This window comes from Tenrec ecaudatus, chromosome 7 (assembly GCF_050624435.1).
Source record: "Tenrec ecaudatus isolate mTenEca1 chromosome 7, mTenEca1.hap1, whole genome shotgun sequence".
In the NCBI taxonomy this organism is placed as follows: domain Eukaryota; kingdom Metazoa; phylum Chordata; class Mammalia; order Afrosoricida; family Tenrecidae; genus Tenrec; species Tenrec ecaudatus.
In genome coordinates, this window is record NC_134536.1 from 120,824,043 (window position 1) to 120,845,151 (window position 21,109).

General features: G+C 40.6%; 1 protein-coding gene across 1 annotated transcript in view; it reads right to left on the minus strand.

Annotated features, from left to right (window-relative positions):
• Positions 1–1,851: 1,851 nt before the first annotated feature.
• The window catches only part of TFAP2D (transcription factor AP-2 delta), a 67,354-nt gene continuing 48,096 nt past the window's right edge, over positions 1,852–21,109 (minus strand). Inside the window, exon 8 of the mRNA XM_075554072.1 lies at positions 1,852–2,071. Within this exon, the coding sequence (XP_075410187.1) occupies positions 1,852–2,071 (220 nt within the window). The remainder of the gene's footprint in view (positions 2,072–21,109) is intronic.

Below are 21,109 nucleotides of genomic sequence, written 5' to 3' on the forward strand. Positions count from 1 at the left end.
TGTAAATGGATTTTTTTTTTTTTGGTGAGGAACTTTGGAATTGCAGCAAAATCTTGGCTTTCTTCTATTTCAAAAATTTTAAAAGCCACAAATAATGGTAATTGTTGTTTTAAAAATGGAACTAGATAAACACATGAAACCACAATTCATTACTTTTACATTTTCTTGTTCAAGTTCTGTTATGTAACTATAGGACCCTCTTTTTGTGGAATTCTTTAGTAGTGCCTTCTGTTTGTTGAATTCAGACTGGAGAATTTAGATTTTTATTGGTAATGATTCTTCTCTACTCAAGACTGAGGTGAAGGTCAGCATGATATGAATTATTATTAGTTAAAAGTAATTTTGCGATATCTACATGAAAAATCTTAAGCTATTTCTCCCAATTAAAAATTATACTAATACTCTCCCATGGGGTTATAATATAGCAGAAAATTTGAAAGTAATTAATTCTATTGAGAGGATGCTATTTTGGGTCAAACTAAGTATTGGGAGTCCATACATTATTAAAAATATTTTTTAAAAAAACATAGACAATGTCCTAAACCTTTATTTGCCTAAAATTCTGAGAAGTTGTTAACAGTATGAAGACTAGCACGAGATACTACCAACCAGATTTCTTGACACATTCAGGTTATATGGACCAAACTCTCAATCAGTTAGCCCCTTGCCTTTGCAGCCAGGAAGGAACCTCTCGTTTTCTATCAAGAATGGCGCATCTATAAGAACAAGGTATGTAAACTAAGAAGCATCTTAAAAGCAAAAGGCTTCTCTGGTTATTCTGGTTTGGTTTTCTTTACTGAACACCTGAATACTTTTGTGCCTCTAAATGTCCAGAACAGCTATCAGGCACGTAGAAGAAGCACACATGTTGAATGACTTCTCCTTTAGCCATAAAATTATTGGTCACCAGGGCTTTTAGGGATTTGCATTATTCCCCAGGTCTAATCCCATGTCTCCAACAGGACAAAACGTTCTGGGTCCATGGCTATTCCTACTCCCAAGATTTTTCTGGGCAAGACAATATCACTGTTCTGCAGTGGAGCTCATTACTGACAATGCTATTCTTTCCTGTATCTATCCTGACCCCTCCCACTAAATGCAGTCTACTTTGTTGGTGATGAGAGGGGTGTGGATAGCGGCCTCCCCTCAGTGTTGTGCTTTCTGACTTTCTTCTTAGTTATTGTAAAAAACAAATTGGCAAACAAAAAAGGACCTGGGGTTGGGTGAGAAGAGTCTAGGTAGAGGAACAAGAAAGTTCAGAAATTCTGAAATACCACCAAGACACACAGGAAGTTAAGTGGACTCAGGGTAAGATGTATTGTCAGTTCTCAGGACAAAGATGCATGACTGCCCTTTTCAGTTCCCAAAACATTTATTGATGGATTGATTGTTGAACTGGCTATTGAGTGGAAAGAGGCACTCTTGTTACAAGATGGTGTGTCTCGAAAGACTGGGACTGTAAGCACTGGTGGTAGATTCCAGATGGGTCATGCTTCTGAACCCTAACTACGTAGTTGGATAAGAAAGTGCATCAGTTAGCTGTGAAAAAGCATGTGCTGCCTCTCCAAAGTCCAGAAGTGCTTAAAAACTGTGATGTCTATAAGTCAGAACAATAAATTACGTGCACAAAAGGAGATCATCTTAACTAAAAATTAAAAAGTGACAATTTCATCACACGGTTACACTGCTGTTTTCCTTTTTTTGTTTCATTTTTTTCTTTTCCATATTTTTAATGGAGGGTTAGGAAGGGAAGAGACTTGGTCCACTGAAGATTAATCACCCTCAATGATATATATATTAGAAAAAATATCAGCAGCAAGACTCTCTGGAAATAGATTCTGTTTGATGTAGCTAGTCTGTCTTTTCTGTTTTGCCTTCTTTCACAGCTGCCTCTGAAGTTTTCCGCAGGGGGGCTTTCTCCGAGTTGGCATGTCCTTGGCCAGAATCTGCTGCTCCGCCGTTTTTGTGAGTGGTATGTTTTTCCAAGTAGTTCAGCATCTCACTGAGGACGGTTTGGAAAGTGCTCAGGGCTGCACAGATTGCTGGAGTCCCAAAGCCATGAGTGATCAAACTGGAAATAAGAAATGGTAAGGAAGAAAGAGGTGAATATTGTTCATCTGGTATGAGACAGCACCCCATCCCCATTTAATGCAAAGCATTCAACTAAGCAGACATTTATCACGTTCCTAAATGCTATAAACATTGTGCAATATCACAACAATCCAGCAAGTGCTAACAGTGTTGCCCTTAACCACAAGAAACCAATCATCAATTTGGAAAAACTTGTCAATTATAGACTTGACATGCAACAAATACCAGGAAGACTGGCTCCTCCATCTCATAAGAAAGTAGTAAGAAAACACAAATGTCCTTAAGGAATTATCTCGTTTTTAAGAATGGCATATATATTTGCATGGCCATAGATCACTCTGGAAGAATCATTCTTGGTTAAGTGTACCAGATAATTAGCTGTTCCTCTAACTTCAATCTTGTCTTCTTTGCTAGCAGTAAAGGATACTTGGTGATGCAATGGATGAAGTACTTGACTGTTAATAAGGGGTTAACTGTTCAAAGCCACCAGCTTAGATTGAGAGTCTTGGAAATCCCTTGGGTTCTACTTTGTACATTGGGATTGCTATGAATCAGAATCAGCTCAAGGACCATGGTGGATCCACTGGACTGGAATGTTATCTGAGCTTGTGGCCCCCCCAGCTTAAGGGTACATTTCCCAGCTTTCCTTGAAATTACATTTGAACATAGGCCTAAAGATCCCAAGAATAAAAGAGGAAGTGGTTAATGCAATTCATACATCATTTGCTTAAAGGGAAAGTAATTAACCTCTATTCCCCCTACTCATAGCAGTGACCCAGTTATGTTACAGAGATTAGGATGATCACATGGAGAATGAGTTCAGAATAAGATGGAAAAAACCTCCCTTTTAGCCTCTTAAATGAGATAGAAATCAAATTCCATCTTGTGTAAACCAGTCAACATTTGAGTCTAAGCAGCTAACCACTAGACAAGCTAATCATTGCAATTTATAAGCAAATGTAGGAAGTATGACAACCTTAGCATTGGTAGCCCTTACAGCTCTCAGAAATATAATTCCTGGTTGAACAAATACATGTGTTGATTCACTCCAATTGTGAACATAACCAATCCGGTATGTTCATGGAGGTCCCTTGTTCTAACATGACACTCTACCACAGTGGTTCTCAATCTGGGGGCTGCCGAATACATCCCGCAAAACAGATATTTACACTACGATTCATAACAGTAGCAAAATTACAGTGATGAAGTAGCAATGAAAATAATTTTATGGTTGGGGTCACCACGACATGAGGACCTGGATGAAAGGGTCGAGGCCTTCGGAAGGTTGAGAACCACTGCTATACCCGTTTTCTCCCCACAGCAGATGTGTTGCAATGATACAGAAAACCATTATTGATAAATGCTACATAGTCAATACATGACAGCCATGAATTGTCTACACATCTAAATGTGCTATGGCTGCTATTACAGGAACAGTTTCCCCAAATCAATACAATCCTTCATAGTAAGGATCCCTGATGGGTTAGTGGTTATGTATTGGGCTGCTAAGCATGAGGTCAGGAGTTTGAAACCAGATGAGGCTGTAAAGAGTTATAGTTTAGCCTGTCCTAGAGGGTCACTATGAGTCAGAATTGGCAGTGAGTTAAGGTATATATATATTTTTTTCAGGTATATTTTTTATCCTTCATAGTATATTAACTAGCTAGTTAATCTTCTTAGGTTATGTAATCTCTACAAACTAAAAAGAATGAGGTTTTAAAACAGTATCAAAGAAGGAGTTGGGACCAAGGTCAGCCTACCACTATGTCTAGAAACCCAAATACGACCTTAATGCCTAACCTCTGGACTATCAGGCACCCTTGGTATGTCTCAGTGGAGATAACAGGATGAAAGGAAATCTTGCTGTTTATGATCAATGAGTTTCCTTGCAAAGGGCTTGGAATGATATCTGTGCTCAGTAATGGGCAATACAAGGTACATAGTGGTAACCATGACATTTGGAATATTAATAGTGAGGGTAAATTTTTCTGCATAGCCCATATTTCACTCCACAGATTACTCCGATAGAGGTTTCAGAAAACGTGCCCTATGACAAGTAAGTCAGGAGCCCTGATAAGGCAGCAGCTAAGCACTTGACTTCTACTGAGAAAGGCCATTGGGTCAAATCTACCTGCTCCCTGGGAGGAAGGAGGGGGCAATCTGCTTCCATAAACATTTACCCTGGGGCAGTTGCTGGGGCAGGTCCCACTCTGTCCTAGAGGGTCACTACGAGTTCCCGTTGACCCACAAGCACACAACAGCAACAAGAACAAGAAGAGTCACAACGAACTTCCATTAAAAAGAGCACTCTGTCTTCTGATTACTTAGGAAGCAAGAGTGGTTAATACTTGGGCAACTTGCCGAATGCCATCACATCCACAGGGTAGAACTGCCTGGGTGGGTTTCTGAGACTGGAAATCTTGACGGGATTAGAACGTGCTACCTCTCTCCCCTGGAGCTGCTGGTGCTTTCCAACGACTGACCTTGAAGTTTGCAGCCCAACATGTAACCCAGCATTGAAATGTAAGAAGGTCAACATAGCATACGTGTATTCATATCTTTGCTGCATCGTCTGGCATTTCTGAGGTGGATGACTGGGTTGAGCTCCATCTTTACCAAAAAATGACTCAAAGGGAAATCACATCATATGGGAGGTAAGAGGGAGTCTGGATAAGAAAGAGACCCATTTAGATTTAGGACAGAATTCATCACAGTGGCCTAGGAAACAGAACTGAGGGGAGCCATCCATCGATGTCTAGATTATTGGTCATGCAGACAAACCTCCTTTTTCTCATACTTTATTTTGTTTAGCTTCTTGTACCAGTAAATGAATCCTATTCTCCTGTATACTGTCATGTCCTCTTGGCTGTGATTCACTTTTTCATCTATAGCTGAGCACACAAAATGCAATCCGCTTGAAGTTAAAAATCCCTATAATAACTCATATTTCTTGTGTTCTGACTCATATGCTATTCCCTGTCTGTATTTTAAGTCCCTTATCTGTACGATCACATGCAACCATCGAAACAACAGAGTAGATTTTATTCTCTCTGTTTTTTGATGGAAGAAACTGAGGCCCAGAGAATCTCACCTCTGTGTCCAAGGAGCCTGATTTTCTGGGTTGCCTTTCTGACTTTGTCCCTCTTGGAATGAGAGGGTGTCTTATTCTTTGTCACTGAGAAATCAAAATTTCTATCAGCAGTGTTAGCTCATTTTCTTTGACTTAGTTCTGTGCAGAGCATATATGTCCGGACTATGACAATTTTTTAATTCATTTAAAAAGTCAAATGTAAAGTGGATCAGTCTGTACAAACGCTTGAATTCTCATTCTCAGAAGAGAGCTGTCACTGTGATGGGAGAGTTTTCTTAAACTGGAATCCCTTTGCAGTGGTGGGCTTACTTGCTTTTCAAATGTGTCCATCACTAGCAGGGTGTATTATCATCTTCAAATTGGATGGCCAGCCAGGAATGACTAGATTTTGAATTGCCTCTGACTTTACAGAGCTTTGTGATTTGAGGGAAGATATTTAGCCTTGTACAATGAGGATAGACTGACTAGGCAGCCTGCTAGATTCTATGCGACTTACGTGTCAGATCAATGTCACTAAGGTTTCCCCAGTACTTTTCAGAAGAGCAAGGTCACAGCCAGAAAGGCATGGAAGCTGAGGCTCCAGTCAGCCCCCAAAAGAAGCCTAAAATTGATGGTAGAATATTCAATGTCAAGGCAGTTATTTGGTCATCTTTCAACATGAAAGACAGGACCCATGTAAATGCTGTTGATTGTAGTTGCCCTAATTTGTCATTGGCGTGTGCATCCGAAAGCACACATGACACTCTATATAGAGGTTAGCATAGACAAGCTATAGCTTCTTTGCTAACAATTTTCACTGAAATGAATAAATACCGATAATTAGAGTAAGGTTAACATTGCACAGTAGGACGAGTAACAAAGATGAAAGCGTGAACTCACAAAATGCTTAGAAGGAATTTCTGGGAAGATCATTCTAAACTGTTAGCTCCCAAAGTATTTTAGAAAAATAGGTACATATCTCACTGACAGTGAAATACCAACTAATACACAAATAAACAAACAAATAAGGAGGAAGACCAATGAGGGTTTCCCAAAAAACAAAGCAAACCCAGAAATGGTAGGGTTGAATTTCCATCCTAGACAGGAAAAAAAGCAAACATCACCCAAAGGGCAACAACCTAGAGTCAAATCTCCAAACTCTTTGACACCAGAGAAGAGGACTTACATTTGCTTTGCGAAAATAATCTTATTTTAATATTCAAATTATATTTAATATTTACATATACAGAAAAACCTACAAATGCCCGAACCTGTGAACGGCAGAAATTGGGCAGAAAAGTAAAATCCAAATCTTTTCTAATAGAGAGCAATAGAAAAGTGGCAAGACTGCTACTTCTTGTCCAATGTGGGGCAACAAGGCAGCCTTCCTGTACCTCCCTCCAGTTCCTGCTCTCACCAGTTTCACTCACCCTCATCAGCTTAACAGCAGAGAACCTCTCAGAAGAAAATATCATCTGGGCTAAATAGTAGCCGTGGTAGCTTGAAGTAGGTAGTAAAAATAGAGAAGTTCTAAATTTAAAAAAATATGGAATTTTATACTCTGTGAAACATGTGAAGGAGACGCTCTAGCATCATGCTAGGTGAATCGCCTCCATAGCACATTTTAAAGATTTTGTGGAGTGGTGGCAGAGGACACACTTGCTCTACCCAATTATTTAACAGATTTGAATTTCCTAAGTCTCTTTCCTCTGCACTTCATATCATGTTTCTGATTTGTTTTTTGAAAGGCTTATTGTCAAAACTGAAAACTCTTCTTATCTTGTGCGCCTTTGTTTGTCCTTCATTCTTGTCAGTCTACTTTCTACTCACCATTCAAAGGTCTTTTGATACTATTTTTAAAAATGAAGCTAGTTCCCTGGTTCCTTGATTAAGATATTGAAAAAGTAGCCTTGCCAAAGGATTAAAAACTTCCCAAGTTTGTGAGAAGACCTTAATAGCATTCTAGAGAAAAAGAACCAACATTCCCCCAAAGGTTAAGTCCAAAGAAGACCATGACAAGAAAATTGGCAGGTGCAGCCAAGATCTTGTCAACAAAGTGAGGAAAGGGAGAGAGAGCAACAGGCCTGGCCGTAGAGAATTGATAATCAAAGTATACCAGGCATTGAGCAGAAGTGACAGATAAGATTCTATCATGTATCTCCAAAGATTTGTGATTTGGGGGTTCTCCTGTAAATTGGTGGTGGGAATTTACAGTGCAATCTTAATTGGAACAACCCAAGAAAAAAGAAACACACACACACACACACACACACACACACACACCAGCAACAATAAGAGCAAATAGGACCGAGATATGGAACTCTTATTATCTACCCACACTTTACCTGGTGTTGTCTTCTGACTGGGATTATTAGTGTTGGATGTGAGTCACTTCCAGGAGGAAGTAGTTTAAGAGGATATTGGGTGTGTGGGATAATTGAGCTATCAAAAGACTAAATGTCTCGGGGTTTCATCTGGGAGCACTTGATGCTCAGTCTAGTGGGGTTATAGTTTTAAAGTTATGTTCCAAGAATTAGGAACAATGCAGAGATAGGCCCAGTGATGGGAGGAAATGATGCTAGTTAGCATATCAAAGACTATTTTTATTGTTGCATAATATCAACTCCAGTAGTAATTAAAAATACTTAGCCTTGTTTTCAAAGAATTTAAAATTTGTAATGACATTTTTCACTTAGAAACAAAATTTACACACACGTGTTACTGAATACCAGAGTGGCCAGGTCATCTCTGAAAACAAGGAAGATGAGAGAGAAAGTGGTGAGATGGAACAGGGGAAACACAAGTAAAATTCAAATTGGAGAGGAAAAAAAAAGACAGATGGAATTTAGAAACTCTAGATTTTTAAATAACTTTTCGCTAGATCCCTAACACATTTCTGAGATGAGTTATTTTTTAAGGTACATTTATCAAGTTTTAATTGAACCGTTTTAAAGTCGTCCTACTTAAGAGTACAGTTTGTTGAAATTTGACAGACTTACAACCATTATAAGCTCCAAAAAGTTTCACCGTGCCTCTGAGAAGCCAATTCAACCTCCCCACTCCTAGCGCCTAGTAACTGTGTTCTGATTTCTGTCTTTACTTTTATTTTTCCCACAATGCTATAGGAAAAGACCTACATTATAGTCTGCTTGGTGTATCTGACTCTTTTTACTCAACCTAATAATGCTGAGAATCATCCATGGTGTTGCATTTACCAACATTTTTTTTTCTGCAGGGAAGTAGACCATGATGAGGATTGGTCATCATTTATTCATGTAACAGGCTATTTTAAAATCTGAACTGTTCGCATGTTAAAAATAGCAGTGATTGCTGACATGCTGCATGGATTCAGTAACATGTTTCAATAAAGCACCCTTTCATTAAGAAATATTATTAGAGCAGTAGCAATGTCATTTACTATAGGATTTTAGCAATGTGTTCAGCAAATCTTCCATCATCCAAGTGAAAAGCTGGGCCAGAGGGGGCGAGTAATATAACAGCCGACAAAGGTAAACCGTAGCTGGTTGTTAGAAGAAGACACACTGTGGATTTAAAGGTAGTTGTCAACCTTGTGGAATATCTCAAGGAGTGGTGTGCTGGGAGGCGCGCTCATTAATCCGCTCTGCTGGCCGTGTTAATTAACAATGTGATTGAAGAGATAGAGAAAGCATTATGGGTATTTAACTTAATGACTGGCATTAAAATGGAGAGTGAAATTCTTGTGTCAGATAATAGAAACAAAGTTCTGAAATACCTTAATGTGGTGGACAGCTTAATTGGTGGACCAAAATCAATGACATGAAATTTAAGGGAGATTAAGAAAAACCTATCCACGTGGATACAAAAACAAATCCGTGTTACGGTGCTGCAGGAGAGAGCCGACTTACGAGCAACTCATAGGAACAATACTTAACTAAACTAGTGAATTTAAAAGAGCAAGAGTCTAATTTAGGCTGTGGATTTTACATCACTCACTCAATGCCATAGAGTCTGTACCACCTCCTAGAACTACCCTCATTCTGGGATCAGAAGTGGATTTGAACTATTGACCTTGTGAGCAGCCCAACATGTATCCACCATACCAACTAGGACCCCTTTGGATTGTAGGTCACTCCCTCACTACTTCCTCACTGCCATCGAGTCCCAGATATGCCCTGTGAGTTTCCGAGACTGTCCGTTTGTACGGGAATAGAAAGCCCAGTGTTTGTCCTAAGAACCTGCTGGTGGTTTTGGACAGTCAAGCATGCAGATTGCACCCCAATGTACAACCACTACTCCATTGGGGCTCCATAGGTGGTCAGGTTTAAAAGCTACAGTTACCCTGAAGTGCTTTTTCAAACCAGATTGACGAGCCTATGATCGATTCACACCTAGGAGCAGGGAGGTTCTCATAACTGACTGAGCAGTGTAGTCAGTCATCTGATGGAAGTCCAGACTGCTTAGTAGATAGCACCTGGTGTCGGAGGAGACTATGGCGCATATAGTTAACACTCATCTTCTTAATTTTATTCAGTTTGTGTATATATATATATATATCTATATATATCTATATGACTTCCCAATTAGCATTCTCTAAACATCTTTCTGTAACATCAAACCAAAAAAAAAACAAAAACCCAAACCAAATCAGGTGCCACAGAGTAAATTTTGACTCTTAACAACTTCATTGAGTATTGGAGCCGAACAGAACCGTACAAGTGACTAGGGTATTTCAGAAGAAAATCACCAGGTTTTTATTTCCAGGTGTTTCTCTGTGGGTTTGAACGGCCGGCTTTGGGCTGCAGCCCAGTGCTAAACCATTTGTCCACTTAAGAGTTCCTTCTATGACATATATTCATTTCTAATTGGCTCATTTTAGGAAGATGGTGGGTCCAGAGGATCTAAATATATATATATAGATAGATGATTGATAGATAGATAGATGGATAGATAGAGTTTTGGGTGAAATTTTAATAACAACTTGCTCTTATTTAACAGTTTTAATATGAATTTTTCCATGTCATTGGTTACAATTTTCACAATATATTAGTATTTTCATGCCCATTCTGTTTGGTCTGTTTTGATTGATCTAGCTTCCCTTCTTTCTTGCCTTCTCCCTTTACTTTTGGACAAATGTTGACTTCTTGATCTCATTATATACAGTTCATTGCTTAAGGGAACACACTACCTGCAGGCACTATGCACGGGATTGTTTGGCTGAAAAGTGAATTGCAGAAATAGCCTCAGGTCCAAGTTCAAGGGGATTTTAGGTGTTACGGTGAGATTTTGGCGGAATTTTCTGGTCTCTATAATCCTAGTAGGTCTGGCTTCTCTTAAGAATTTAAATGTTAAAAAAAAGAAATTAAAAAAAAGAATTTAAATATTATCTTACTTTTTCCCCCCTGTTCTATCTGGAACCTAACTGTTCTTTGAATCTCTGACTTCCTTCATTGTCTTTTGCGACATAGGAGTAGAGACCAATTGCATCTTAGACAGCAATTCACAAGTACTGAAGACCACAGACACAACTCACCAAACCAGAACATTATCTTTAGAACATTTTATGCCAACCAACTAAGTTATCCTCTGAGATGGAATCTCCACTTCTTTATTTTCCCCCGAGCATGAGGAAATGTTCACAACACAGTTATTGGAAGGACAGGAACCTTTTCTTGGGGGAGAGAGTGTGTATGCATATGCATGCACGGCACACTTTGACTATTTCTGCCTTTCTAATAAATTAGCACCCTATTCTAATTTTGAACAACAGAATTGATTTGAATAAGTTCTACTGATAAAAACGTACAATTTCTAAAGGGAAATGCAACTGCTCAAAGTGTATTCTTAGTGTTGCCGTCATTAAAAGAAGAACACAATACTGCCATTGAGGCGATGCTAACTCATAGCAACCTTATAGAACAGGGTAGAACTGCTGCTGTGGATTTCAGCCACTCTACTCTTCACCAGAGGAAAAATGCCCTGTCTTTCTCACATTGTTGTCGCTGCGTATTGTATAAGCAATCCCAATTCTAAGTGTCCCCATGCGACAGAAGAGAACTGCCCCATAGAGTTGTCTTGACTCTGTTACAGACACCGATCACCAGGTATTTCTCCGACAGAGCCACCGGGTGGACTCGAACAGCTAACCTGTTAGATAGCAAATGTTTAGCCATTGTGCAATCAGGGCTCATTTATAGTCTCTGCTCCCAAACCCAAACCCACTATCATGAAGTCTATTCCAACTCAAAGCAAGTTTCTGAGACTGGAATTCTCCCTGGGAGCAGAAAGTCTCATTTCACTCTCTTGGAGTGCCTGGAGAGTTTGAGACACCGGCCTTTCACTTAGTAGTTCATTGCCTTCCTGACAGTGCAAGCAAGGCTTTGTAGTCGCTATTAGTGGATGTTAAAAATGAAGATGTTGGGACTCAGAAATGAAAGAGGTGGTAGAGGATAGAAGAGAAGAGGCTGCTATTTGAAAGACAATAAAGTATGACCCTTTCTTCATTTCCCTCTGTGATTTTGCTAACAACCCAGTATTATGCACCACTTGCCACTGATGATGAGGAACTAATAGGAAATTTCCATAAAATAGAAACTTTGCAAACTCCCTTTGACATTTTATGGTCGCTGCTTAAGTATATGTTTTGTTTGTGGTGAAGGCCTTACCCACAATCCAGCCCCCACCCACCCCCAAAGCTTCTGTACTTGCTTGAATGATCAGCTACCATAGGATTCTAAATGGACAATAGCAAGGGCTATTTCACTCTCCTTACTCTAAGTAAGGGTGGTTTGCCTTTCACTAGCTTTGTCGGTATGTTAAAGAAATGTTGCTCCAAAGCTGTTTCCATGTTGTTCTAATTGTCCTTGAGAAAAGCTTCATCGTGACTTCAGTCACTTTGTCTAAACTAATTTAAATTAAACCACTAAAGTAATTTTCTAAAACACAGCCCACAGCAAATTTCTCTGGAATCTTCCCCTGAATGATTCTGATGTTGGAAAAAGAGGTTGGGATTCAGCACACCCACTAAACAAACACTGATCCCACATGGATGGAAAAGCAAACGAAAGTCTCTGGGAAGCACTGAGTCAGAGGTATCTACCAACCTTGGGTGGATTCTTCTAGCTTTCATTTGGGGTGCAAAATGCTCAAAGTCACAGAAACGATTGTGCTGCAAACTAGAAGAATGGAAATTACAGGAAGCGAGGCTGCCGTTACTTTTCCGGTCATTAGAGTAGATGTGAATTTCATTTTGTAAAATGTCACCTTTCTGGCTGGAAAAGCTGACCAATAAGCGTCACCTCCCATGTACGGGGGCATGTGAAGGCTGGGATAGAGTTTGTGACTGTTATACCTATTATTTTGTAACTTTACATCATTCCAATATGCGCTTGCTCTGATGTATCTTTTGATTTCCAGGATTGTGTGCAGCTCTATTAGTCTCCAATCTCAAGTCTTAGTTGGCCTCCTAGAGGCATCCAGGTAGTAAAATGTAAAGGGAAGACGAGCCTCACTTTCCTTCCCTCCTGGATATTCAACAACTGCCCAAAGGTACAAACGTAGCCTGAGGCTCAGTCCCCATATCCCCAAGACAGTTTTAGGTGGCGGACAGAAAAAGGCCTACTTCTGATTATGAGAGCAGCCAGCAGGGCAGGAAGCCAGAGAAGAGACCTTAGAGAGCACTAGCGGAGTTGTGGGGCTTCTCTGCAGAAGTTGACTGTTTCTCAGAGCTATGCGGATAAGGCGCTTCAACTCTCTTCAAGCAGTAAAATCCTGCATATGACCAGAGGAGTGAGGAACTGAGCTCAAGGAAAATTAACTGGGGGATTATCTCCCCCAGAATTTTCTTTCTAGCCTAACTAGTTGAAGGGATAGAAGGAAAATGCGCCGATTATGTTCAGGTTCTACATCAATTCTCTTACCTGGTGGTCCTAAGGCCTTCTAAAGTGGAGTTTAATTAGGGTGCATACTTAAGGGGTATAATTTCTGGCAGTGTGGAGCTGAAATCTATTCATTGGCAAGACCTTGACAGCACTCACAAATGCGCCCTGGTTCCTTCAGCTAGTGTTCGCAACTCTAGATGCATATGAGAGTCACCTGGGGAGCTTATTAAAAAATATCAGTGCGTGGGTCTCATCCCAGAGATGCTCATTTAATTGGTTTGGGATGGGTCCAAACATCAGTGCTTTTTGCACGGCCCCCATTTAGTTTCATTACAGCTAAGGAATTGGATGTTCTTCCTGAGAGTCAAGAAATAGCATCTGACAAGTGTGTCTGCTTTTCTGACTCAGGAAAATGAGGATGATGCACTTCCTCCAGTATTTTTACAAGAATTTTTGCAAGGCTGTACTTCTATAAGCTATTAGTAGATATTCTGAGAAAAGGAAATTTCTGTTATCAAGTGTTTGACACATAGGGCTAAGCATTCCTTCCATTTCAATGGGACTCTGAGACTCTCTTATATGCTAATAAGCCTGGTCATACCTCAAGAAACTACTGGCTGTTGGAAGAAAGACCTGGTGATCTTTTTCTGAAACATTAGCCATTAAGAACCCTGTGGAGTGGAGTTCTACTTTGGCACCTGTAGGGTGGCCATGAGTCAGAGTCAAGTTGACAGCAATGGTTTATTGACTAAAAAAAATAAGCATAAAGGACCAAACTCAACTAAAGGATATGACACAAAGGACCAAATGAAACCAAACCAGTTGCCTTCAAGTCAGTTCGGACTTAGGGAGATCCCACGTGTGTCAGAATAAAACTGTGATCTATTGGGGTAGCAATGCTGTGTTTGGAGTAGCAGATCACAAAGCACTTCTTCTGAGGCTCCTGTGGATTAAACTAGCACCTTTCTACTTTTAAGCAGCAGCCCAATTTGTTGACTTTGTGCCAGCCCAGATTTCTGTCACACTCTAAGGGGCGTAGTAAGAGGCAGGGTTTCCTGAATTGAAAATCCCCATGACTATTGGACCCTATCGGGGAGTTGCATGGAAGCAGCATTTGAGGGAACTCACTTTGGGGAGCTATGGTTATGATTCTCCTGAAGCACTGCCCTGTTGAGGGATGTGTGCCCCGCCAGAGTTTTAAAGGCGCATGCCTCCAGCTACTCTTGCTGACTTAATCTAAAGGGCCAAAGGGGGATGTTGGTTTACTTCAATCAAACTCATTACACATGTGGAGAAACCAAGCAGTTGCGTTCAAGGTGACTTTTTAAAGGAAAATGAATTTTTTCTTTCTTAAATATGCACTGTCTTTTTTACACAAGGGGATGGAGTTGATGAATAAATTAACTAACCATCTCCTGTATTTAGGCTCTTCTCAGAATTGGCTCTCCTTCCACGTTGGTGTCATATTTCCTATTTAGAATAGTAAGATGGAAATGGTAAACTCAGGATCACTGTGTCTTTAAGAAAATTAATTTATTGACTTTTAGATCACAAAGAGAAGAAATATGATAATTTGAAATAATAGTGTAAGTGATGATTTAAAAGTAGAGACATAAATTGAGACTGGGGTAAATATCATTGGTTTTAAAAGGTGCCTTGGAGTCTCTGGGTGAAGCACATGGCGAATCTCTTGACTACTATTCAGTAGGTTGTGCCTTTGATTCCTCTCAGAGGTGTCTTGGAAGACAGACTTGCTGATGTATTTCTGAGAAGTCACAGCATTTAAAACTCGATGGATACACAGTTCTATTCTGCACATAAGAGGTTGCTTTGGGACAGAAAGAACTGGTTAGAAGGAGCTATGGAGATAATCCAGGTTAACTACACCATCATATCATGAATATACAGAGGCTAGAGAGGTTAAATGTCTTATACAAATCCACACACTCCACTGATAATAAAGAAGAAACTAAGGTTGGCCTTCGGGAATACATGCAATGTTAAAGGATAATGAATTGGCGAAACACCTTATAACGCGAATGAACCTAGAGAATACTATCTTGAATAAACTCAATCACAAAAGGCCAAATTTTGTAGGAGACCACTATGATAAAGAGTTAATAAAGAAATATCCTTTGATGGCTATCGGAGATGGAAAGGAAAAGACAATATAAAATGAGCGAGAGGTCAGCACACTGTGACCAAGGCAAAGGAAGATACTAAGAGGTGCATTAGAATTAAGGACAACAAAGGTATAAATTATTATATATCCAGTCTTGCAATAACAGTAATGACAAGAATCTATGAGTAAATACATAACCATGCAAGTTGAACAGGGGTGGAACAGTGACCATGATATCTCTATATATCCACAAATATATATATATAGATTTGACAGAGTATATTTCTACATATGTATATATATGCAAATGACTCAATGGATATAGCACAGCATATAGTAGGTAAAGGTATGAATTTTTTTAGCCATAGCCAAACACCTTGAAGGAATAAGTTGCTGGACCTGGTGACTAAGTACCAAAGGCTCAGGGGACATCACAGTCAACTGTTATAGCACAGTCCACAGAGCCAATTCTATATCCTTCTTTGGAAAGAGCTGGTGGTGCAGTGGCTACACATTGGACTACAATCTCCTCAAGAGAAAGAAAGAGCTTTCTACTCCCACAAAGAGTTACAATCTCAGAACCCCACAGCATGCAGTTCTATCCTGTCGTACAGGGTCTCTAAGAGTCAGCATCAACTTGAAGGCAAAGAGACCTTTGGTGAGTAGTAACTGTGGGTTTACAAAGCTTGTGAGAAGACATTCTAAAATGGGACTATTAGTGTCTGCCTCTTTGAAGAAGAGTAACAAAACTCAAAATTTATGGAAACAATTAGTCCAAAAGTCCAGTGAACTTCAGCTTTTACCATTCAGAAACCAGACGACCTAGACGGTAGTCGGCTACCACTATTGACTGCTCTACTTGGGATCACAATAGAATATAGAGTGGAAGAAAACTGTGATACAAAATTCCTAATAATGAAAAAGATTAGGTTTACTGCTTATATAGAAACAAGTATAAACCCCCAAATACTATCCTTTAGGCACTTTTCAAGTTTAAAATTGAATTCACCCCCGTGGATCAACTTTCAGTCAAACAATAGCCAGAACAAAAACATTAGGGAAGTATGGACTCCCAAGAATAATTAACCACATGAGACCAACAGGACAGCATTTTCCCGGGGACAAAGCTCAGGAGGCAGGGAGGATTAAGAAAGAAAATGGAATGGGAACAGGCAACACGGGAGAAGAGGCTTTTTGCCTTGTCATGAAACAGAAGGTGTACAAGCTGTTGAAAACTAAGTTGCTTGCCTCTGGAAACCTTCACTCAAAACCCAATAAAAACATAAAGGAAAAGAAAAACCTTTAATTTTCTCTGTAATTTTTTTACCCAATCAGCAATAAAACATTAATACTACTACTACTACTGCTACTAATAATAAAAAGCTATGCCTCCTGACACCCACATGAGCGCTTCTCCTGAACCTGTGCTGTCTCTCTGTGGACTACTATCCCTCAATCCAAGCTCAACAAAGATAGAAACAATTCACATAAAAAATGTAGCCCATGTCTTCCCCAAAACATGCATCCAACAAAGCCAATTATTTACAGGTGTGATGCTTTGGGGCTTAGGTAGCTAGTTTATTGTGCCCAGCTGGCCGACAAACACATGTGGGGTTAATTGAAGGGTGGAGGGATAAATGCATTGGTGAGCCTCGCCTTTCTAGTTTTCGGGTCTCTTGCTTTGTGATGGTCAGACCAGGGTGCAGCTGCCTTAGCCAGTTCCCTGCTTCAGCTCGCAAGGCTCACTTCCGGCAAGATAGCCCTGAGGAGAAGCCACATAGACCTACCCCGATGCAGCCCTGGGTGCTGGAGCACCCATGAGGAGATGCCTGCCAGCACTGAGATATTTAAACATTTATTAACTCAGCTTTCCTCCTGCAGTCCGCTTCGTTGTGTCTGCTTTGTGAGATGGAGGAGGACTTTGTGGTTTGGTGTTGGACATACGGGTTAATGGGTTTGTGGGCTTGGGTAGCACTGGGTTGGGACGTTATTTTGACGAGCACTTAACTTTTATATAAAACTCTCTCTTATACATGAGTTTCTGTGGATTTGTTTCTCTAAAGTACCTGGACTCATACAGGGCCCTGTATCAGTTTGAGACTGATTATTAGACCCAGTTGCATTTGTCTTGCTGTTTGAGTAGTCCCCCACATCCATGAAAGCCTGGTGAAATGATCTGCAAGGGTTACTTTTATTTCATATAACCCCCGGCAGCATTTAATCTGGTGCCTTGCAACTTGCAAAGTACAGAAAATACTGGCAATTTATTTAATGTTTTAATTTTCTGCTTCAATGCTAAATGAAGGTAAGAAATATTATGTGGATGGATACAAAAAGAGTATGTCATTACTCTTGTCTACTAAAACTGTTGCTTATTTCCTTTTTAGTTTACTTTTTTAAATGCAATTTTAATTGTGAATTAGGTGGGGGCAGGGGTTCCAGTTCAGACTTAGCTTTGCATCCAACAGTTTAAACCACTCATCAACCCCCCTCCGTATTCTAGCCTCCCTCTTTCCCGTGATTACTGGTCTCCCTCCAATGAAGCTCCATGCTCCCTTTCACCCAAATCAAGACCTGTCAGCCTTCCCGTGTACTGCTTCATCCTCTCATGTTGGCCTTCCCTCCTTTGGGAAACTTCACAGCCTGCTCCCCTGGGCACGTGAACTTTTTGGCTTGTTTTATATCCCTATAGTACTGGTCTCATACAACATTTTCTCTAGTTTACTCTGTTTTAATGCTAGATGTTTTGCCAGTGAATAATTTACCACAAAATGATTTAAAATATTATTTAAAGATAGACTGTCCTTCTTTAACTCACGAAACAGATCTTTTTACAACAATGTATTTCTTTGCACCTAGGTGCATCAATTACTTTTGGAATTTGAATTAAGGATTTTTTTTAATGTTCTCAGATTTTATTATAAATTTTATAATGTGCTTGTTACAATTCATGTATGGATTGACCCATACATCAATTGTGTCAAGAACATTTGTACATAATTGTCATCATCATTTTCAAAACATTTTCTTTCTACTTAAGCCCTTGGTATCAGTTCTTCTTTTTCCCCCCCTCCCTTGTAACCCTCTGATAAATTATTCACTGTGTTTCTGTTGTTTGTCCCACTGGTGGGCGGTAGGGAGGGAGTGTTATATGTTGACCATTGTGATCAGTTCCCCCTTTCTCCCCATTCTACCCCAACTTCCCCCAACCCTCATGGTATCGCTACTCCCATTATTGTTCCTGAGGGGCTTATCTGGCCGGTGTCAAGAGCTCTCGTGTGTACTGGTGTACATGCTCTGGTCTAGCTCATCTGTAAGGTAGAACTGGGGTCATGATCGTAAGGATCGGCGTAGGGGAGTAGGAGGGGAGGAAGCATTAAAGAACTAGACGAATGCTGTGTGTTTCCTTGGTGCTGTACTGCACCCTGGCTGGCTCGACTCTTCCTTGTGACTCTTCTGTGAGGGGTCCAATTGTCTACAGATGGGCTTTGGGTCTGCTTCAATTAAAGTTTTAGAGATTTATTTCAGGCTTGCTTAAAGGAGTTTAACTTGTAGGACTTTTTTCCTTTACAGTCTAGGCTCACTATTCCTAATGTTCTAAACATAGAATGGTTTTAAAAGTGCTCCTTGAGTTGGTAGAATCCCCTGAAGGAGATTAAATAATTATATTTATTTTTTAATGCTAAGTCTAACCGTGCAATTCCTTTGTCTTTTTTGGGGGAGCATTAAAGATTTAATCAAAATATCTTCATTTGTCTAATGGCACTAAAGGCTGCTTTCTCAAGATTAAGCAAAGCATTCTTTCATTCTTAACCATCTTTCCCAGACTCTTTCCAGTCCCAGGGAAACAGAAAACCAAACCACCCCAAGAAACCTCTCCTCACTGCCGGCTCCTTGGAAGACCAGATGAGCTTCTTTGTATGTAAAGACAAATGCTTTTTTCTTCAGCACGTTCCCAAGCACATAGCACTCCGAAGACACTGGTGAATCTGACTGGAATTCCTGTCACACGCTGAACCCCGAAGGAGATGGGGATGAATAGCCCAGAAAGAGAAAACTCGGTGGGACATGAGAGCTGCCTTTAGCACTCTGGACGGAAACAGGAGAGGGAAGCTGGGAAGACAGGTATTGCCTCAATGGAAAGCAGGCATTGTTTGATGGAGCTGTCAGAAGATAGCAGGGATGCCTAGGCAAGAAGATAGCAATGCTGTGAATCTCGGAGAGTTTTCGAGTCTGGGCTGGATGACAACTTGACGGGATGTAAGGGACAAGATCCAAACCCTGAAGAAGAGAACATGCAAGCATCCTTTCAACACGGAGAATCCAGGAAGGAAATGGCGTCCCCTGCAAGCACATGGGTCTCTGGCACTGTCTCTACGTTTGTTTCTTCCTGCCAAAGGGTTATGAGCATGACTGACTGCTCCACTGGCTGTGTGGCCATGTGGCCTAAACAGAGGTCTGGGGCCCAGAATATTATCTGAGGCAGGAACTGGGAATGAAGCGTGTCTTTCAGCCACGCTTTTGATTGGACATTTTTTTAAGGCACTGTAAGGAAACTAAGGTGAGTGTATTACTGAAACAAACAAACAAAAAACGTGTCTGCAGCCATCCACAGATTACAGAGACATCTTTATATACATTTTATTTGGAATCCATGCATGAATTGGAACGCTAATAGTGATACTATTTAACTTACTCTCTCACACCAAACCCAACTCTGTCATCGAGGCAATTCAACTGAGAGCGACCGTGTAGGAGAGGGCAGAGTGCCCATTTCTGAGGCTGTAGCTCTTCACAGGAGGAGAAAGCCTCAGTTTTCCCCTGCTGAGGAGGCTTGTGGTTTCAAACTGCTAACCTTGTAGTTACCAGCCCACAGCACAACCACTCCACCATCAAGTCTCCCTGACTCACCCTCATATCATGTAATTCTCTATTTTTAATTATCTTTCACTTTAAATGTAGATTGCCTGACAATATTTAACTGTCATTGTACTTCCTGTCATTATATGGTAAATAAAGGAAACAATATTTGTTTCGAGGAAGAAAACTTTTGCATTTTTCTTTTTTGGGTGGGGGTGGTACCACGTTGCATTTTTCTGATAGGCTATTTAATCAACCCACACAGTGCATTAAAAATTAAGAATAGTGTAACTCCCCCTGGTTAGCCTATCACACTCATTTTACTTTGCCTTCAACAACAAGAGGATTAGGGGCTATAAGAGAGAAAGCAAGTAAGTACTGTTATGATTTCACGAACATTTAAAGAGGGAAATTCCTAACATTTCAGAAAACGAGGGAGGACTCTGGATTCCTATCTGAGCTGTATGTTCTGTCCATGTAGACCCGTGGCACCGGGCTCCTTCTGAGGAACTGCGGGTCTTCTGCAGAGTTCAATTAATCTCTTCCCTCTCCAGGGAGGTGGAGGGGTGGTGGGTTATGTACCCCTATCCTGCCTGACCTCTGGTGGCTGTTGCGTTCTGACGCCCTACCTCTGCAGTTCAGAGGGCAGCGGCCTCTCCACTGCGCCTTTACAAGTGATACATAAATTGCCTGTTGCCATTTTGTGGAAACAAGCGGCTTTGCAGGTGTGGCTCATGAGGAGGGTCACGGCGATGGTAGTTTCACAGAACAACAGCTGCGGAAGACTGAAAGCAGTAAACTCGACTTTACAAAGCTAGGTAATTCCTGAGCTTTCTCTGGGCATCTATTCAATCTCCGGAAAGTAGAGCCAACGTTCTCAATGCACTATGATCTGCAGTTGAGACGTACACAGCGATGGAATAAAATGATCGTGCAAGTGGATGTTACTCTTCAGAGCACCCTCGGTGTCTAGCCAATCACTTTCTCCCTTGTGTTCCTTTCCCCAGCGAGCTTTCAGCAAACACAGCGAAAAATCAGGTTGTGCCTGCTTCAAAGTCAAACGCTGGCTGCTTCCTTTCTAGCCCCTTTCTCTGGAGCTCAGGCTAT